The sequence below is a fragment of the Dendropsophus ebraccatus genome, chromosome 2, assembly GCF_027789765.1.
Source record: "Dendropsophus ebraccatus isolate aDenEbr1 chromosome 2, aDenEbr1.pat, whole genome shotgun sequence".
NCBI lineage: Eukaryota > Metazoa > Chordata > Amphibia > Anura > Hylidae > Dendropsophus > Dendropsophus ebraccatus.
The window spans coordinates 187,128,371-187,150,717 of record NC_091455.1 but is presented as its reverse complement, the minus strand read 5'-3'; the positions used below and the strand labels follow the sequence as shown (position 1 = coordinate 187,150,717).

At 42.2% G+C, this 22,347-nt stretch overlaps 1 protein-coding gene across 2 annotated transcripts in view; it reads right to left on the bottom strand.

Moving 5' to 3' along the window:
• The window catches only part of UBE3C (ubiquitin protein ligase E3C), a 77,073-nt gene that overhangs the window by 30,868 nt on the left and 23,858 nt on the right, over positions 1–22,347 (bottom strand). Inside the window, exons 11-15 of one of the 2 annotated variants that reach the window (XM_069958892.1) lie at positions 21,886–22,073; positions 7,620–7,706; positions 7,309–7,466; positions 4,850–5,082; positions 610–714 (exon numbers count right to left, since the gene is read on the bottom strand). In XM_069958892.1, coding sequence (XP_069814993.1) covers positions 610–714; positions 4,850–5,082; positions 7,309–7,466; positions 7,620–7,706; positions 21,886–22,073 — 771 coding nt within the window. The remainder of the gene's footprint in view (positions 1–609; positions 715–4,849; positions 5,083–7,308; positions 7,467–7,619; positions 7,707–21,885; positions 22,074–22,347) is intronic. The other variant, XM_069958893.1, reaches the window with a different exon arrangement.

Below are 22,347 nucleotides of genomic sequence, written 5' to 3'. Positions count from 1 at the left end.
CCCAGAGCTGTGCGGGCTGTGGCTGCTGGAGAGGATGATGGAAGGGGGACACTGAGGGAGACAGGGCACTGGAGGGACACTGAGCATCCCTCTGCCATCATCCTCTCCAGTAGCCACAGCCCGCACAACTCTGGGAGTCGGGTCGGACATCACTATTTTATCCAGGAAGTGACATCACCATGTTATCCAGGAAGTGACATCACCATGTTATCCCGGAAGTGACATCACCATGTTATCCAGGAAGTGACATCACCATGTTATCCAGGAAGTGAAGCCTTGATGCAGTAGTAAGTGCAGGGAAAAAGCACTTTAAAGGCATTTCCCGTAATAAGTGTATATTGGTGATTTGTATAAGTTTTGGGGGGCAATACAATACTTTAATAAAATTTTTTACTGGACTTCTCCTTTAAAATGAGATGGATAAGCCAGTTCATGGAATGATTGAACTATTCACATAGATGATATTTCATGCATATCTCTGCCAGCACGGGCACTGTGTAGATACACTACATACTGGCAGTGTAATTATCAGACACCTGTTATATTCCTATTGTGGATACTGGTTACATATTGGAAGTGGAAAAACATATATATGAGGCAGAAACTTACTTTATCAGCTTTAATGTTCTCTTGTTCAGAAAGCCAATGATTGAGGGGGCAAAAGTTCCTCCTGGTGTCCCGAGACTTTAACATCTTTACTAAGTTGGTGATTACCTGCAGAAAACAAGAAGTAAAAAAGCTTAGAACAAAGTGACAAAGCTCATCATCTTACCTTACACACCTGAGCAGCAGACATGGCTCCTAGTGCGTGATGATGCCTAGTGGTGGTTCCTTGGTTTTATCCAGAATTAGAAAAAACATAGCTACTTGAAAAAACAGCACCACCCCTGTGTGGTTTTGTGATCATTTCAATGACACTGAGCAGCAAAACTCACAAATAAACTGAGGACAAGAGTCTTCCTGTTTCTGGAAGAAAGTGGACATGTTTTTAAAGCCTGATAACCCTTTAGGCTAGAAACACACACAGTAGTTAAAAAAAAAAAAAACTACCACTGCAGTTTTTGTGACAAAACCAGAAGTGGATCCTCTAATGCAGGGGTGTCAAACTCAGGCCCTTCAGCTGTTTGAGAACTACAATTCCCATCATGCCTGGACAGCCAAAGCTAAAGCTTGAGGTTCACTCATCTCGATTACTGAACACTCAGACCATGACTGATCACAACATCTTCAAATAACAGAGACACTTCAACAAGGTTTTGTTTTTTTCAGGCAACCTCTGATTCTTTAGGTCTTACTTTTATCTACAGTTTTACAACTATAAGTAAAACAACTACAAGTAATTCCCCATTTAATTCAATAGGAAAAAACTACCACTACCAATGTCTATATTATATATCTATATTATATATTTTACATGTTATGATATAGGCCACGGCTCGCATAGTTTTACTATTATACCATTGCGCTCTGTGTTTGTACCAGAAGATAATACGGTCTTTGATTTTTTACTTTTTTTTGTGTGATTTAAAGAGTAACTGTCTTTTTTTTTTTTTGCAGCAATCAGTAGTATAAGCAATTTTAAGAAACTCTATAATAATTTTTATTAGGCAAACAAGCCTCTTTCTGCTCCAGAAAGCAATATCCCAACCTCCCCCCCCTCACTTCTTATCTGTGCATTATCAGGCAAACCCGTCTTTATTACAGAGAAGCCAGTGAAGACGGGTTCTGCTGTGTCAATTATTACCTATGGAGGGGGGAGGGGCCGAGGGGGATGAGTGAGCAGGAAGAGGAGACATGGGGGTCAGCTGTTTGTAGACTGTCTGGGCACCTAAAACGCTGGATTCAGGGGGAGAAAGGTCAGTGCTTATCTAAGAACTTGCTGAGAGAAGATTGCCGGGTGTTGTGCTGTGCAGGACTGCTCCATGCACGCCTCTTAGCCCCTCCCCTCTCCATAGAGCATAATGGACACAGAAATCTTGCTTCTTCTGAAGTGATGGGGGACCTAGGAAAACTGCTTTTTCAGTACAGAATGAAACTTTTTGGTAAATAAAACCTATTACAGAGTTTCTTAAAAATCAATACTTGACCCTGAAATGACAGTTACGCTTTAAATGCATGATATAGGATGGTGGGTGCCCTAAAATAAGCTGCATGCAAACAATTACATAAAAACCGGCTCTGACTGGAGGCCTTCTGCAACTTGGCTATACCATATAGGATTAATGCTAGTTTCCTATCCTCCCAAACTGCAGACTACAATATGAGACAAATCTGCCAGCTCGGGCTTTTGTCTAACTAGAACATCAGCAGATTATTTGCTCCTATTTTAAACTTTTAAGTGGAACTCAAGCAGCCTGGCAGCAGAAAACCGGAGTATATTATGACACATTAACGCTGTATTCCCCCCTAATGAAAACATTATCATTTAGGCTCAATTCTGTTAATGTTCATCGGGCCCATGCTTGTAAGTGAAATGTGTTGTAAAATCAGGCCGGATGGGCCGGATCGAGGCTATTGTAGGCTTGTTGAATGAATAAGCATTGCTTAATTAGCCCATCAGGTTAAGTGCACGCATTAATGGGTCCTTCTTAAAGTCTAGCGTGACATCTTCCTCCAAACATGGCCAAGAAGAAAGTTCCATTAGCAATATTAATACAAGCTTAGTTGATCATTTTCATTCAATTAACTTCTTTCAATTAAATAGATAGCTTGACAAAAGCAGTGATAAAAGACCTGGAGGGACAGCTGATGACTCAAGCCGAACATTACTGTGCGAGAGGTCGCCGGTATTAAACGGACAGTAAATCTAGCATTCAATTTGGAAAAAGCATTTCTGCTGCTTCTGTGTCTTTAATGTGAAGGGCTTTTTTTTTTATTAGCTGACTGGATCTGTTTGCCTGGGAGAAGACGTGAGCACCACTTCTTTCCCGCACTAGATCCATTTGGGTCCCATACCAATACTAGGCATTGCTCCCACCTAGCCAGAATCCTGCTCCACGCTGATGAGGGGCAACACCCCGAAACAGCTGTATGTGGATGGATACCTGGCCTTGGTTTTTCCCTCGTCATTACATTGACTAATAAGGCCACTTAATATGGTGGTTTCCTTACAGGAGCCACCCCTTGGCTTGGTCCTTTCCGGAGGGATATCTGGCTAGTCCTGTGTTTTCAGACTCTTAAATGAGGCTCCACGGGCTCTTCTTTTGCATGTTCAATTTTTTGGAGAGTGAGACCGGAAGTAAAAGAGAAAAAGACGACAAGAAACAATAGAGAGATGGAAAAGACGCGTCGCAGGTTTGTTGCAGAAAGTTTTGCAGCTTCGAGATCAAATAGGAAAATGTGCAGGGGTTTCTGCAAGTCCTATGGATGCATTGGACAATGGTAGAAGTTTCTGCCAAGTGTGAGAGGAAGAGAGAAGACAGTGCCGGGAGAAGAACAACCAGGGAGAGAAAGGGAAGATTTATACTGGTGTCAACCGAAAAGAGATTTGCCCTCCATTTGGTCCATTAACACCAAAATTATACAAGTCCTGATGAGATACTAATTAAGCGGAATTTTAAGACATTAATGCTTCTTCCTCATCAGAAAAAAGAGCTGAGTATAATCAATCAATCTGAGCGTCTTTCAGCAGTTTTATAAGTCTTTGTGATTTGAAGCCGTTTCCAGGCAAACTTGTTGGTGCACAAAGACTATAAAATTAGAGATGAAAACTTTCCTTAAAGAGAACCAATCACGGAAGAAATTAATTTTTTTTTTATTTTCTAATTCAATGTAATTATTTATTTAATTACATTTGTAAATACTTTTATTTTTTCGGCCGCGTTTTTGTTTTATTAACTTTTCAATTCACTGTCTCGCGCCGGCTCTTTTCAAAAGAGCCGGCTCGAGACAGGAAGCTCCCGTCATCCACAGCGGCAGCAAGGCCGGCCGCCGCCATCTTGATTACGTCATTTGCGTTCCAGTGGTGGAACGCAAGTAACGTAATCAAGATGGCGGCGGCCGGGCCGAACAAGAGGAACAGGTATAGTATAAGATACAGACTGCAACAGCAGTCTGTATCTTCATTTTGTCTATTTATGAAGATACAGACTGCCTTTGCAGTCTGTATCTTATACTTTACCTGATCCTCTTGTCCGTTGCAGTCTGATGCCGGGCGCCGCCATCTTGAATACGTCACTTGCGTTCCAGCGGTGGAACGCAAGCGACGTAATCAAGATGGCGGTGCCGGCCTTGCTGCAGCAAACAAGAGGAACAGGTAAAGTATAAGATATCTTCATAAATAGACTGCCTTTACAGTCTGTAGCTTATACTTTACCTGATGCTCTTGTTCGGTGCTGGAAGGCCGGGCGACGCCATCTTGAATACGTCACTTGCGTTCCAGCGGTGAAACGCAAAGTGACGTCATCAAGATGGCGGCGCCCGGCCTTCGTTCAGCTATCAAGAGAATTGGGTAAAGGGATAAGATACAGACTGCACAGGCAGTCTGTATCTTCATAGATAGACTTAGGGAGAGATTTCCTTTGATAATAGGGACAGTGATTTTTAGGTGATTGGTCCTCTTTAAAGGGTCCTTAAACTGAACGAAGACTTGATAAGGACAAAACGGGGGGAAAAACTAAAATAGCGACAATTATTTTATCTTTACATTAAACATAGGGGTGTACAATGCATAAGTACACATTCTATCAATGGACTTTTAACATTCAGCGATTATGTGCAGTATTCCAAGAGTGTGCACAGTCCTCAACCCATTGTAGGGATCTTAAGGAGTAGTATAAAAGCAACTGTATCCTCCCCAAGAAGGAGATGAGACTTTCTTCAGTCACAGCGGAATAACATATGTTAGTACCTTAAATAGTTGAATCCATCGTTTCTGCTCAGTTTGAATTCGCTGCTGCATCTCTACGTTGGTAGTTACTCCAACGCTTCGAAAAGCCGCCATGTATTCTTCTCGTACTTCTGGTTTTGTCTCTGGGTACGCCAGCTTGATGATTCCTAAACAAGCATCTCGCAAGCAGCGGGAGAGTACGACCAACTCTTCTAACGTGAAAGGCATCATTGAAGATTGTCTCTGGCCAACTACTGTTAAGAAAGAAATACCTTTAGAATTCTCTCTCTTACAGTCACACAGTACAGACAGGCCACAAAACAGATTGAGTGAACATTGTTAGTGATAGGAAAGCGACCCATATGGGGTTTCTGTCATTTATAGGGTTTTTTCCTCTGAACATAACCTTTGACCATTAAATTACTAGAGCATAGTTATATGCTAGATAGCATTCCTTTGTTTGGGGCTAACCTCTTTAAGCCAAAGTGAAGAGCCAGTCTATAATAGTCCAATGCTTGTCTACTGCTGCTGGCTTTCGATACTGGATGCAGCATGGAAAAACATGGTGCTAATGGGCACAGAAACACTTTTTTAAGCCTTTATATTGCAAATCTACCCCATGTTACTTTTACCTATTATTGTTTGTGGAATAACCGCTCTGCAGGTGGTACTGCCAGATCTCTACTGCATATACACTCACCGGCCACTTTATTAGGTACACCTGTCCAACTGCACGTTACCACTTAATTTATATTCAGCCAATCACATAGCGGCAACTCAGTGCATTTAGGCATGTAGACATGGTCAAGACAATCTCCTGCAGTTCAAACCGAGCATCAGTATGGGGAAGAAAGGTGATTTGAGTGCCTTTGAACGTGGCATGGTTGTTGGTGCCAGAAGGGCTGGTCTGAGTATTTCAGAAACTGCTGATCTACTGGGATTTTCCCGCACAACCATCTCTAGGGTTTACAGAGAATGGTCCGAAAAAGAAAAAACATCCAGTGAGCGGCAGTTCTGTGGGCGGAAATGCCTTGTTGATGCCAGAGGTCAGAGGAGAATGGGCAGACTGGTTCAAGCTGATAGAAAGGCAACAGTGACTCAAATAGCCAACCGTTACAACCAAGGTAGGCAGAAGAGCATCTCTGAACGCACAGTACGTCGAACTTTTCACTGTACTCAAATGGCCTCCACAGTCACCAGATCTCAATCCAATAGAGCATCTTTGGGATGTGGTGGAACGGGAGATTCGCATCATGGATGTGCAGCCGCCAAATCTGCAGCAACTGTGTGATGCCATCATGTTAATATGGACCAAAATCTCTGAGGAATGCTTCCAGCACCTTGTTGAATCTATGCCATGAAGAATTGAGGCAGTTCTGAAGGCAAAAGAGGGTCCAACCCGTTACTAGCATGGTGTACCTAATAAAGTGGCTGGTGAGTGTAGATACCAAAGGTGACACTCGCTACTCAGCAGTATAGCTGATGGACCATTATGTTACAAGCTATAAGACTTTACAAGGGACATCCAGACAGAAGCTCTTACTACAACGAGCTTCCTTCTCTGTGCATGGGCAAGAGATGCACTTTATATGTTCCTGTCATTAGAAAAATCTTTTGACATGTCATAGTGTCATCTCAAAAGTTTTGGGCTCTAATTGTTCAGACCACTACAGATCTCTAAATCGAGCCAGGTTTAACTCCCAGCCTTGGTGCCTTCTCCGTCTCACTACAGAAGATGAGCACCATAGACTTAGAATTAAGAGGGATGGAGAGGGCAAGTCAGGGAATAAAGCGCATACCCATGCAGTTTTTCCGGCACGGTTTACAGATTGGTGAGGGTCTCAACACTATTGATATGTCTCTGCAACATCAAGAATAGAAAGTCCAACAGCATCCAGTGGCACAAGATAACTTCAACAAGGTTTTATTACATATCCGGGTGCAAGCAACGTCGGATATGCTGTTGGACTTTATTTTCTTGTTGTCTATTTGCTGGTAATGCAGGATCGCCAACTATCCAGTGTTCATTAGAGATGAGCGAACCTGGAGCATGCTCGAGTGGATCCGAACCCGAACTTTCGGCATTTGATGAGAGGTGGCTGCTGAACTTGGATAAAGCCCTAAGGCTATGTGGAAAACATGGATATAGTCATTGGCTGTATCCATGTTTTCCAGACAACCTTAGAGGTTTATCCAAGTTCAGCAGCCCCAGCTAATCAAATACCGAACGTTCGGGTTCGGATCGACTCGAACCCGGTTCACTCATCTCTAGTGTTCATCCATCTATTCATTTCTCTACAATTCTCTGGTGCTGTTGGACCTTACTTCCTTTGTTGTGTCTCTACGACGAGTCAAAAGATGTTCTTAATGACAGGGACACGATAAGGGAACATTCACACATGTGGATGCAGCATAAAATGTGAAGCATGAAATCCACAGCGGATACAGTACGATGAAATGTGGAAGTTCAATTCCCTTACCTTCGATGGGGTCACCAAAGAATTCATTATCATGTATGGAAATAAGGGAATGACTAAAGAGCGAGCTAAAAAGATAAAAGAGAGGGATGATGCGATTGGAGTCCTCTAGTGACATGGGAGAGCCTCTGGATATAACCTGGAGGAGCGGCACCATTGACCTAAAAGAACAAAACTTAAATCATTACAGACATCCGGGAAACACAGAATTCATTCATTATGAAATGGATAACCTCTATTATACTAGAATATGGATTACATTACAGATATGAGAGGAGACAGGCATTACAGTGGTTTAATATGCAACGGCTTACCCTGTAATCATTTTTGTTGTCATAGAGGAGATTAAGTACCAAAGATGTCGTAAAAATCTTGCATTAAAGGCTAAACTGTACAGGAGCCTGTAAAGAGAAACAGAAGACTATGAAAATCAGCCGCCAACTCTAACTATGGGGGTCTGACACTGGGAACCCACTACCCCTAGAATGAAAGAGTCTCTGCACCTTCAGCACTCTCTGAAGTGAAAGATGTTTGTACTTGCACAACATCTGAACCACCAGGACCCATACAGATTATCAGAATGGAGGTCAATTGTCCTTTGGGTGAATGGAGCAATGAATTTGGCTATGTTCAGAAGTCCCATACAGCACATGACCCAAAGCTTTATTCATCCTCTATGGAACAACAAGAAAGAGAAAAGTACTGTAGTCATCTCTCTCCGGTGGCTCCCTAGAGAATTAATGGAGCCGCCGGAGAGAGCCGAATACAGCACTCTGCTCTTTCCGCCAGCTCCATAGGCATCAAGTTAGTTTTAAGTTGGATCCCTCTTTAAATGTTTTCTAGGCACAGCTTGGTATATTGTCTATTGTCTGTGCCTGGTGCTACAACTCTTTGAATCTTAGTTTTATTAAACTGATATTAATACCAGGTATACCTGCTACTGAATCTCTAAAGCTGTGCTTAGTGAACAATGAAGCACTCGCTGCCTGCTGAAATTCTATGACCCCTTCATTCACCTCAAGGGCTGGGGTCCCCATCTAGCCTTTGTACAGGCCATCAAATTTTGTAGTCCTAAAAAAAAAAAAACTTTAAAATCCTGTCTAGTTTAACCATAATAATCTGATGTGGATTCCTCTCACCAGACACATATCGGGGATTGTAACTGAAATCTTAGCCCATTACTTGAAACTATAATATGACAATTATTTAAAGATTTGCAGAAATACTGGCAGGTTCCTGAGCTGGTCAGTAACAATGGAAAATAAATTCCTTGGATTATGGATAAATGTGTCACATATAGGTAATATAGTATAGGAGGAAGTAATATCTGATGTCTCAGTAGCTATCCTGCAGAATAATTATACGTATGCAAAAATCATTTCTACTGCAGTCACCCATTGAGCCAACTTTTCTTACAAAAGTTTTTTTTTTCTTTGCTGACATTTATTACAAATGAATGAAGAAGAGGATAATCTCACAAATGGGTCTGCCATATGTAACCTCCCAATACACTGGAAGAGTCTGGCCATAGACTTCACAGGAAATGGCTGAGCGACCTCCTGCGATTTCTACTCTCGCCGAAGGTCCTTGGCAGAACGCCTCAGGGTCCCTGGCGACACCTGCCTGAAAAAAAGATCAACTTTGCAAGCGCAATTACAGAACGCCTAGGGTCAACCTGAAGTGGATAAACACTAGGGGCAATAAAACAAGCCATTTCCTTTACTAATGGACCATGGAGCATTTTATCACATCCATAGAGGTAAGAGCTTTTATATGTATATTGGTATTGTTTGCTCACCATTCCAAGATTTTATTCTGTAGCAAAGTGAATGTGGCCAGTCTGTATGTAATAGCTATATATTGTGTATTGAAACAGATGACATAACTGTATATCTCTTGAAAATATACAGGGAACTAATTAACATGGTCTTCGATACAAACACTCGTTCACACTTGGCATGCTATTTGGAATCTAAATTAAAGGGGTTAATCAGGATAAAACTTTCCACAGAATAGGCTATTAATAGTTAATTGTTGGGGTGCAGACACCCAGCACTCCCTCTGATCAGCTGTTCGGCACTAATAATTTATACCAGGTGTTAAAAGAAAAAGTAACAAATGCACAATGTTTAGTTTACATTCACACTCCTGCTAGACTGGGCAGAGCTTGGCGTATAGGGAGTGTGGCTACAGCTGCCCAGCAATTTTCCATCAGTAGACTGGCGTAAATCATAGCTGAAGATAGCAAAGATTGCCAAGTGTGGTGCTGGGATAGCCACTGAAGTCCCAGATATTTTAAGAGGCCTCCAAATGTTAGCAAGTCCTGCAAAATCTACCACAAGTGGGAATTTACTTAAAGGGGTTGTTCAGCGAAAATCTTTTTAGTTTAAATCAACTGGTGTCAGAAAGTTATTTAGATTTGTAATTTACTTCTATTTAAAAATCTCACGTTTTCCCATACTTATTAGCTACTGTATGTCATGCAGGAAGTGTTGTTTTATTTTCAGTCTGACACAGTGCTCTCTGCTGACATCTCTGGTCAGTTTTCTATAAATCCCCATAGAAAACCTCTTCAGCTCTGGACAGTCCCTGTCTCGGCCAGAGATGTCAGCAGAGAGCACTGTGTCAGACTGAAAATAAAACATTTCCTGCAGGACATACAACAGTTGATAAGTATGGGAAGGCTTGAGATTTTTTTAATAGGAGTAAATTACAAATCTATATAAATTTTCTGACCACAGATTTTCGCTGGACAATCCCTTTAAGACTGGCATGTGAAACACTGATATTAGTAATCTCCCCATAGTATTTGGTCCTCATTTTACTCCCAATACTACTTCAACAACTGCTACTACTCCTCCCACTATAGCTACTGCTACTTCCAATACTACTCCCACTCCTGATACTATTTCCATACTACTACGCCCACTACTTATGCTACTAAAAACTCCCACTACAACTACTACTGCTCTACTGATGCTACTACTACTCCCACTCCTGATACAACTACTCCTACCACTCCTGAAGCAACTACTCACACTACTGCTACTCTCCATATCTACTACTACTACACTCTTCATCTACTATGCCTCAACTACTACACCTGCCATCATTAGCAAAAAATAAAAATCGAGATTTAAATTGTGATTCGAGAATAATTATTAAAAAAAAAAAAAAAAGAATTGAGATTTAATTTTTTTGCTATATTGCCCAGCCCTCAAATGTCCATGTCCGGGTAATCTCACTAGCACTTCGCACTCATACACTTTTCTATTAGCAAATGCACATGTGTGTATTATGGCTGTGAACAAACTATGATATAATGATCGTCACAAATACCCAAGTACTTCTACAAGGCCCTACTGTGATCTTCATAGGACTCCGATTGCCCGATGACGAGGAGGTGAAAAGAAAAAAAATCACGCCATGCTTTCGGCCTGTAAACAGAAGAAGTGTGAAATTCCTTCCAGGCAAAGATTAAATGACTCATTAAGCTTTTATTTAGAAGAAACCCCAATAAAACTTCATTAGCTGAAAGCCAGATTCCCCTCCTCATGCCTCCGCCATAAACACCTCCCTGTTTCCCATTACAATCATTGAAGATAATGAATTTAACACAATAGGTTTAGAGAAAGGTGTCACAATATTGTCACCTCTATCAAACTTTACATGACGTCCCTGGCAGAACATGACACCCAATGTTATCCAACCTATTCACGAGTCCCATCACCCAGCAATAAATGAAGGTTGTTCTGGTCAATACAATGCATGCTTGTCATCGCTGATAGTGTTTCACTGATAAACCAAAGAGATAAAAAAAATTAAAATACAATGGTCGATGTGTTGGAAAACACAATCAAAGGGCAATTACAAGGAATACATGGGAATTAGGTTTACTCTTTCATCCTGTGAAAGGAAGGTCACCGAACGCAGTGTTGACACATGAAAGTTGGGAATAGGAATGCACGGTCTTCACATAAAGTCCTGTGTGGTATGTTCAACATCACACCTGGGTGTGAGTATCCCCAGCTTAGTTAAAGGATTAGTAGTGGATAAAGGCATTATCGGTGTTAAACAATAAGACAAAAAAATAGCAAAATTTCAACAATCCAAAAAAAGTCAAGCCGGTGAGGCCAAAAAAGAAAAAGGAGCAAGAATAAGCACTAAAGTGAAGAAACATTAAAGGGGTTGTCCAGCGAAAATCTTTTTCTTTCAAATCAACTGGTGTCAGAAAGTTATATAGATTTGTAATTTACTTCTATTAAAAAATATCAAGTCTCCCCATAGTTATCAGCTGCTGTATGTCCTGCAGGAAGTGGTGTTTTATTTTCAGTCTGACACAGTGCTCTCTGCTGACATCTCTGGCCGAGACAAGAACTGTCCAGAGCAGGAGAGGTTTTCCGTGGGGATTCGTAGAAAACCGAGACAGAGTTCCTGTCTCGGCCAGAGATGTCAGCAGAGAGCACTGTGTCAGACTGAAGATAAAACAACATTTCCTGCATGACTTATAGTAGCTAATAAGTATAGGAAGATTTGAGATTTTTTAATAGAAGTAAATTACAAATCTGTATAACTTTCTGATATCAGTTTATTTGAAAGAAAAAGATTCTCGTTGGATAACCTCTTTAATGGTATTGAAAGTTTACAATTTGTTATTATCTATTCTGGTGTGCACAAAAACTTGTTATAAAAAGTGAAGGAAAAAAAACATACTTACCCTACCTTTGGTCCCCCACTACTCGACTCTTCTGCCTGCTTCTGAGACGAGAGATATTTATGAATAAGAAGGGACACTGCTGCACCCAGTGATTGAGTGGCAGGTCCTGCCCATGACCTCTCATCTCTCAAGCAGGTAAAAAAAATAAAGATGAGCATTGGGGACCAGAAGCAGAAAAATGGAAGCTGCCAGGGGAAGAGGGGAAGGTAAGTATTTTTTTCCCCACAGCCCAACATTATATAAGGTTTTAAGGAAAAGTCAAACTATTCCTTTAACTTCCGTTTTGCAAGAAGGTATCTGTGCTTTTCTAATCCTTTAATTGTTTATCATTCTTATATACAATATGTACAGCATAAGACAAAAGTTCAGACTTGTAAAAGTCCAATGGGGCGCTGGTATTTTTAACAGCAGGTCTAAAAAAAAAAAATTTGAAAAAATCCCTTGCCATCCCATGTATTGAAACACTACTGGATGCTAGTGAAACTTAATTTAGTAAGAACAGAGAAACCTACAGCATCTAAAACTCCAAAAATCCCAGTTAACTCAATGGTGTACGTGGACGACCGCACTGATTCATTAAATGACAAATCCATCTAAATGGATGTAAACGTCAAAATTTTACAGTTATTTTTGTGAAAAAGTCAGGAACAGAGAGTGGCAGCTATAACTTATAAATGAAAAAGTCGATAAAAAAAATAAAGTAAAAAAATCAGTTAATTGCAGACGAGCCAATGAGTGCTCGATGAAGGACTATTAACCCAAGGTAATGGTTGGGTGTGAAGAAGTGCACAAACTATCGATCAATTACCCAAAATGAAACTCTAAATCAGGGGTCCCCAAACTTTTTACACAGGGGGCCAGTTCACTGCCCCTCAGAGCAGTGGAGGGCCGGACTATATGCTACTGCTGTATCTGGTCTGCAGGGAGCCGTTCCTGCTGGAGGATGACACAGTCTCTGCCCATGAGGAGGAGGTGGAGTGGAGGATCATACTGCTCGTTTGTCTCTGGTCTGGAGGAGGAGTATTGGGGGTGGCTTAGGATGGTGGATATGTAGTTCTACCACAGCCACACAGGAGCATGCTGGGAGTTGTAGTTCAACCACAGCCACACAGGAACATGCTGGGAGTTGTAGTTCTACCAAAGCTAAACATGATCATTCTGGGAGTTGTAGTTCTACCTCACCTTTTTGGTGATAGGCAAATCTTGATAAAAGCATCCCTAATGTCTCCCTGTGGTGTCCCCCCATTGTAATAATGTCTCCTTGCATTTCCCCCATAGTAATAAAGTTCCCCTGCATTGCCCCCATATGTCCCCCTGCATTTTTCCTATAGTGATAATGTCCTCCTGCATTGCCCCAACACATAAAAAAACAAAACATTATACTCACCTAATCCTGGCATGGAGCCAGCCTCTCTCTCTTCTGGCTTCTTCTCACCTCTCCAGCCGCTGTAGAGATCCCCCCCAGCAGGCGCAATGACGTCATCACTGCCAGTGTTGGACTGGGGTACCTGGGGCCCACCAGAGGAAATAATCCTTGGGGCCCACAAAAGAAGAATCAGTAAAAAGCGACATACTGACCCGGCCCTATTCTGAATTCATCTGGATCTGCGACAACTCCCTTGTCCCCCCACTCAGAGCAGGCTGTGGCTCAGAGATAGTTCTACTGACTGACTGTATATACTGGTAGTTTGTGCCCATATGATGCAGCTGCACCCCATATAATCATTTTATTACCCCCTTCATCCTCCTGCCCCTCCATCATCATACTACTACCCCTTTCATCCTCTTGCCCCTCCATCATCATACTACTACCCCCTTCATCCTCCTGCCCTCCATCATCATACTACTACCCCCTTATCCTCCTGCCCCTCCATCATCATACTACTACCCCTTCATCCTCCTGCCCCTCCATCATCATACTATTACCCCTTCATCCTCCTGCCCTTCCATCATCATAGTAGTTCCTCTCTCATCCCTTTGCCCCTCATCACCATACTACAGCCTCCATCATTCTCCTGCCCCTCCATCTGTATTTAAAACAAAAAACAGCTATACTTACCTCACCTGTATGGTTGCTCTTGCCCCCCAGCGACTCCTCTCCCTCCTGTATATCAGTGACATCACTCGCGCTGACAGGGGGCGGGGCTTCCCGAAGCGGGGGCGGAGCTTCCCGGGACATACCCAGGACATGGTTGTGACAATAGGGCCTGACAGCTGCTGCAGCATCTAACGCTGGGGCCCACTGAGGACAGACAGCATCACTCTGCTGGATGGTCAGTGGGAGTGGGGGAGGGGCCCAGTCCGACACTGATTACTGTGCCTGCTGGAGGATCCCTTTGCTGAGAGGCTGATGTGAGAGGTGAGATCCAGGGGGAGGGGGGCGGCGCCGAGGAGTGGGGTCCGTGGGGGGGGCGTTGCTGTCGCTGGCTGCGATGATGCTGTGAGTCTGGGTGGCCGGGCACCGCCTATAGGAGGTGGAGAGAGGGAGTTTCTGCTACACTGAGGCGGGGGCCGGATAAATGGCCTCAGAGGGCCGCATGTGGCCCGCGGCCCGTAGTTTGGGGACCCCTGCTCTAAATTTTTGGATTTGCACAAATGCTGAATTTTTGGCAAACCTGGAATGAATATGATTTGTGGAAACTAGATGTGCTATCCCGTAGTCTATTGATAATTTATATTGAGGGACGAAGTAACACTGATTCTGAATACAGTTACATACAAGAAATAAATCAGATGGAGACCATATCCTAAAGTTTTCTGTGGGAAATCAGAAGTGATTTTTTGATTCGGCACTGATGTTCTATAGAATAAATACATACTAAACAAGCTGTAGTACATCCGTAAGCTTCTGTTAATACTATGCGTAGCTGACAGTATCTGGATTCTCCTAACTATTCCGTTATCTGTAGATAGAAATACATTGACAACTCGTGAGCAGCTACTTGACGGACCAATCAAAGGTAAAAAGCCTCTGAATGAAAACCTGCCTCTCAATAAAGCCACAAATTAATAGAGCTGCTAAGTAGCCTTAGACTTGTAATGCACTTTAAAGATTAGTGGAATCAATAGTGCAGACCTGACATGCCCTGGGGAGCCACAACAAATATTGGTTGTTTGTAGCAATGGATAAACCAAGGTTAAATTGACTTCTAAATTGAATCAAACAGTAAATCTTGGTGTTACTTGTAATCCAGAAGGTTTTTTGTTTTGTTTTTTTAAATAACATTTGCCTATGGAGCATGATCATCAGCAAGCTGGGGATCAGGAGGCGATGTGCCGTTCTAGCCTCAAAAAAATAGAAAGAAAAAAAATCAATAAGGGAATAAGTAGAAATAAATGAGCTGAAAGCTGGAACTATTTATTAAACGGAAACATTTCAACATAGCAAATTGTGACAAATAACCTTGACGCTACTCAGCTGCACAAATCCTATTGATTTGTAATGAGTTAATGTGGGGAGGACCAAGCACTTCATACCCCTTCTATACAGAGTCGGTCACGCTCACTCCCATAGTCCATAGCTGCTGTATAGTCAAGCATGCAATTTTTTTTTTATTATAGGGAGTGAATACTGAACAAGAAATAAAGAGGAATGTAAAAATCCTGTATTTTGGATCTTTTAGTATTCTCTGGTTTAATTGAGATTTGTCTGTACCATCATGACTCATCCAATAACATACTGATCAGATTACTGGAGGCCCGGCTATTAGAACTACCACTATCACAAGAGTGGGGGCTCTTTTTACTTTCATGGGAATGAAGCACAAGTCAAGGATTCCCATGGCCACTCCAATGAGATACTATGAAACTGAAGAACATAGCCGTGCACTGTGACCACCAGCTACCTTCGGCAGTCCTATAGCAAGTGAAAGGAGTGGCAGCATACATACTGGACCACTACTCCTTACACACGAGCCCGATGCAGCGCCGCAAATGAGCGAGATTGTCTCTTATTTGCTGAACAAATTGTGTCGAAGATTGCTGCATTGTTTGTGTGGCCTATTAGCTTCATAATAGTTGTCCACACGTAGCCATTAAAACAGGGGGATGTGCTGGTGACGATCAATGTGATCAGCCAACAAACAAGATGAGCTACCGTGAGGGGTTTTGCCTGCTGTTAATCGGCCCGTTCTTGTGACAGTGGGGTTGTACCCCACCAATCAGATAGTTATCACTTATCCTGTGTTTTCATGATTTTATAAGTTATAACCTTGAAATAACCCAGAAATGCAGATAAAGTTTGTAGATATCTGAATTAGCTAAAGAGGCTACCTTAGGGCCCTTTTACACGGGTCGATTATCTTGCAAAAAATCGCCATATCGTTCGAATTTAAACAATAATCGTTCTGTGTAATTGCAGGCAATGATAAAAAAATCGTTCATGTGTCGTTGATCGTTTATTTAGATCTGAACCTAAAATTATTGTTAATTGTTCGCTGTAATTCCATATTCGTTCGCTCAAGTTCCACATTTTTTCACTAATCGTTCAGTGTAAGGGTGCGTTTACACAGAAAGATTTATCTGACAGATTTTGGAAGCCAAAGCCAGGAATGGATTTGAAAAGAGGATAGATCCCAGTCTTTCTTTTATGACCTGATCTCTGTTTATAGTCTGTTCCTGGTTTTGGCTTCAAAGATCTGTCAGATTAATCTGTCTGTGTAAATGCACCATAATTGCACATTGTTCATTGTTTTGCTGGGATCAGAAGGAGTAATGGTGCGTTTACACAGAAAGATTTATCTGACAGATTTTAGAAGCCAAAGCCAGGAACAGACTATAAACAGGGAACGGGTCATAAAGGAAAGATTGAGATTTCTCCTCTTTTCAAATCCATTCCTGCCTTTGGCTTCCAAAATCTGTCAGATAAATCTTTCTGTGTAAACGCACCCTAAACGATTGTTGTAATGATCGCAATAACGATCGTAGTAACGATCATTTCTAACAACCATCGTTCTGTGTAATATGGTGAACGATTTCAGGTTAACGATAAACAATCTTGTTTGCCATCATACATTGCATACATACCATTAGCGATGCCGTGTGATCTGGCATCTTCAGTAAAATCATTCTTTATTGTCAGGCTGACGGTGCCAGAGAGGCGGGTCTGTGACACTCTAAGCCCCCGCCCCACTCTCCAGCCGCCACTTTGTCTTTAGGCCGCCACCCATCTAAGCAACACAGCTGTCAGAGAACAGGGCGGGAGCTGACAGTGTCACTGACGCGGCTCCTTGCTGTCAGCGCAGACTAAAGAACATCTTTACTGAAGATGCCGGATCACACAGCATCACTAAAAGGTATGTTTGTTACCGAGACATTCAACCATCTTGTCCTGTGCCTTCCTGGGTCTAGTAGTGTTGTACTGGTATGTTCTTTTGGTAGAAGATTCCCTAAAGGTATGTATACGATGCTTGTGTGATTCATACCCCTGATGTCAGTTTCCCTTGCAAGGGGTATTACAAAACCAAACATGTGGCAGGCAAGGGGAACCTTTGACCTTCCAACTGTTGCAGAACTACAATTCCCAAAAATGCTTGGACACTCAGTGCTTTAGCTTTGGCTGTCCGAGCATTATGGGGATTGTAGTTCTGCAACAGCTGGAGGGCTGCTGGTTGGACATCCCTGCTGTAAAGGTTTGATAGGGTGAGCGCCTATCACCGCTGCTGTGTAATAGAAGTACTTTTCTTCCTTATAACCCACTGAAAGTATGGAAACAGCTAAGCTTGGGAAAGATCCAGCAATGAAAAATGTTTCTTCTCATGCCCTTTAGGATCTACTATAAAAACATAAGTATGAACATTGCCTTCTCTACACGAGAAGACATGAGACCCATTTTCATCTTTACATTTTATCGACCTGCCGCCGTGTGTACGTTACACAGAGACTCTCAGGAGGATGACCACATGACGTCTATACACGGAGGAATCAATGACACTTCATCTGGCTCAGATATCTCGGTGGTTTGAAGGATCCTGAGATTTTATCAATATTCGGACTTTTAATTAAATATAATGATCTGCATTACTGTTCATTGGGACGATGTTCCAGCTCTCGCCGCCACCTCCACCTGATAAAACCACTAAACTCTCAATTATTTTATTATTTATCTTTTGATTATTTCATATACAGTGGTACCTTGGTTTAAGAGCGTTTTGGTTTAAGAGCTCACAGTTATGACTTGGTTTAAGAGCATTGCTTTGGTTTAAGAGCTCCCTGTACTGGGTGGGAGGGTGAGTGGAGGAGGGGCATGGTCTGCATAGCGGGGTCTACAGCACAGTACTCTGACCCAGGACGTCTCCCTCACCTTCCAAATCATAGCAGATCCACCTCAGGCTGGGGCTTACATCAGGGGACAGGACTGTGGGGGTAATCTCTTCATAGCTGTAACCCCTCTCTCCCCGGACAGAGAGCTGCATGTATGTGCCCACATCTGCCCTGCTCATTCCTCCATGCTCCCTGCAGTCTCTGTCAGTCCTTGTGTTTCCCATCCTCTCCATTACTGTACAGTAACTTATAATATAACATATTCTGCTGTTTCTGAATGTTTGTTTCATTTGTTTTACATGTTATTCAGAATAATAAATCATTATTTTTGGGGTGTGGAACCAATTGTTTGCATTTCAATTATTCCTAATGGTAAAATTTGCTTTGGTTTAAGAGTGGATTTGGATTACAAGCACAGTCCTGGAACGAATTATGCTCATATCACGTGTGTGTATGTGTGTATGTAGCGGGGATATAAGGTTCTTTGTATACCATTACACTACTCTGTGCTTAGCATTTCTGTTTTAATATACAAATAAATACTTGAATTCCTTGCTTTTTTTTTTTTTTTTTGGGGGGGGGGGGATTCAGATGGTCGTGTCTTCCAAAAGTCTGCTTTGTCAGCACTTTCAAAAAGGGAAAATTCTTCACTACAACTGAGGATGAAATGCTGGAACAGGAATCCATATTTCTGCGTCACATATGCGGTGAATGCGGTTGTGAATATGACACTAGGGAAGAAACTTCACCCACTGATCAAACAGTAACAAGGTGAATTTACAGACATTAGCTCACCTTAACCCCATGACCCAGCCCAAAATGGTGTACATGACCAGGCTGATTTTCATGTTTGTCATTTAGCTTTTTCCTTCTCGTCTTCTAAGAGCTATTACACTTTTATTTCTCCATCTACAGGTCCATGTAAGGGGTCCCGATCGGTAAGTGATAAGAGATGCACCTGTCACTTACAATTAAACGCCATTATCAAAGGGTTAATGGCAGGCCGAAGGGTCAGGACACGGCTGCTATGAAGCGAGCTCTGCTCCTGAGCTCACTTCACAGTGCAACAGCAACTCAGGACATATGGGTACGTCCAGGGTTGTCTAGGGGTTAAAGGGGTATTCTCGTGAATTTTTATTTTCTTTCATATCAACTGGTGTCAGAAAGTTATAAAGTTGTAATTTACTTCTATTTAAAAATCCAGTCTTTCAGTACTTATCAGCTGCCGTATGTCCTGCGGGAAAGAAATTGCTGTAGTACCCCTTTAAGTATATTGTCTTCTTCATGGGCTTTACTACACCTTGCTGCTTTATTAGAGAAGGTACAATCAGAAAACAAATACTGACCGCAGCTCTATTTAAACAAATGGGACCATCTGCAGTTCCTTGCAAAGCCAGAAATAGTGAAGGAGCTGAAGAACTGAAGCAGCATTGCAAGGATTTTGGGGGGTCCCAGAGGTTGTTTATTAAATACGAATTCCCCTTTAAGATTACAGTTCTCTACAAATAGAGCAAATTCATGATCATTTATCGCACATCCTGTTAAGCTGTTAAGGACAAGCTAATGGTCCTAATCTTCAGGATGATGGCTTCCCTGACATTTTACTTCCTGACAGCAATAAACGTCAGCGAGCCAAGACGGACTGATGAGACTGCAGTGGCGCTATTTGCACCTCAGTTGACTTGGATTCACATCACTGATTTACAAAAAAAAAACTTGAAGTTGAGTTTTATGGTCTCCTAAAGTAGCGATGATCAGGACATGACTTGTAATCGCTCATGTATAGCTGCTAAAGTGCCAACAATCCACCTGGCTTCTTCACCTCGGGGCCTTAGCGTAAAAAGATCGGAATTACAACCCACTCAGGAAGCCAAATATTGTCATGTTTTCTATTCGCTTTTACTGTCACTGACAATAAGCTATTATGTTATAGCAACAGATTGCTGCAAAAAAAAAAAAACAACAACCAGAAAATCGGACAATTCAGCAACAGAACTAAATATAATATAGAATGTGACAGGACCAGAAACAGAAGACCGAGCAAAACACATGGGAAACTATTCTGATTTAGCGGTTTGCAGTGTATTTTGTGCTTACATTATATATCCGGCTTTGTTCCTGAGAGGAAGAAGGAATTTTGATATTGATGGCCACTTCAGTGCTTAGAAGGCAGCTCAGTTATTGCAGCTCAGTCCTATTCACTTGAGATACCTCAGGACAATCCCTTTAAGGTATTAAAGGAGTCCTACAGCCAAAGTTGAAGAACCCAGGGGGGTCGGGGGGTAACATAGAAAATAAGCTGTACATCCGACGCCCCTGGGCCCCGAGAGCTTAAAGACAGCCACCAAGTTCCTGCAGCTCCTGTCTTCCTGTTTCATCACGGCACCACTGGAACTCCTGCTCAGTCAATCAGTGACTGGAGTGGTGTCCTGCCTCAGTCACTGATTGGCTGAGCGGGCATTTCTGAGTGGGGACCTGACGTCACTAAACCAGGAGCTTTAAGAGACAGGGGCATGGGGATAGGCAAGTAGAGCTTCTTTATTATGTTCCCACATCCTCCTGCTCCCCTGGCCCGGAGTACCCCTTTAAAGGGGTTTCCAGAACTTTAATATCTATGACCTCATTTTGGGCTAGGCCATTAATGTCAGATCTGTGGGGGGTTCAGCCTCTTGGCAAACCGGCTGATCAGCTGACTGAAGAGGCAGCGCATTAGTAAGCCCTATAGCCTTGTCATTAGTTACAAGACACTGCAGCTCAGTCCCATTCACATCTCCTAAGTGCCGCAGTACCAGGCACAGCCACTACAACATGTCTGGAGCTGTGTCTGGTAAAAACAAAACAGCTGGTCGGAAGTTGGTCCCACACATTTCTAAAGCTAGGAAAAGCCCCCTAATCAGCTCCAGATTTCAATTAATTATAATGGATGAGATCGCCATGCTTCTAAGATTATTCTCCAATAAGAATAAGAACAATCGATTCTTGCAGACAACTTGTCAAATTAACAAAATTCTGATCTGATCAATAATGTGATTGATACCTGGCATGGGCTTATTAGCTTTACACAAACCACAACTACTGCTGGCGCTATTGAAGTCTGTGCGAGGAGCTGATGAAATGTGATCAGTGTGTGATTACAGACCTGGCACTGACAGCCCACACATCACTGATGTTCATTTACATTTCCAAAACCCGACATAACTGGTCAGCAAAAATGGCAAACTCTAATGTGAGTTATTGACAGGTCTTCATGCAATCACATAAGATGTGCACTGGACTACCAAAGCTTTGGTGAAAAGCTCATTTGTTTTCCATATTGATTTACTATGAGAAGCCCCAGAGTGTTGGGCAGATGACATACAATTAACTACAGTTCATAAAAGAACCAGCTTCATGTTTTACCAAGATCATAGCAAAACAATTGCAGTTTTGCAGGTTAGAGTTGGTGTCCCCCATTCTGGTTGTCTTTGTGGGCCCCAGTGGTCAGATCACCACTTGTATATAAATGGCCAAGTAATTCAGAGTTTACACCTACCGATAAGGTCCACTAGTAACCAGCTCCGACTTGTGTGTAACAAAGCCCACAAAGTATTCTCAGTACTTACCTTACTTTAGGAACCATCATACGGTGCTGTACCATTAGTGTATGGCAGATGGAGGCCATAAGAGTGAAGACTTCCTCGCTGGCAGAATCTCTCCACACCATATTAAGCAAGGTGTTTGTTTGCTGTTTAGTATCCAGTTTCTTTAGGCACTCTTCTGTGATGTATTGCACAGACATCATGCCATCACCCTATGCACAAGAGTATACCAAATTAATTATAAAATACAACTAACAAACAGTTAGAGATGCTCTATGGGAGTAATGACAGTGATGTGAACGCAGCCTTAGAAATGCTGACAAAGTTTAAAGCTTTTCGTTCATTATAAAATATCCGCTCCTCGAGGTGGCTTGAATTTCCCAATACTGGTCACAATATTACTTAAAGGGTTTGTCTGAACACTGTATAGCAAAGGTGGCACAGCAGTTAAAAAGTATATTTTCTGACCACTGAACAGTACAGAAT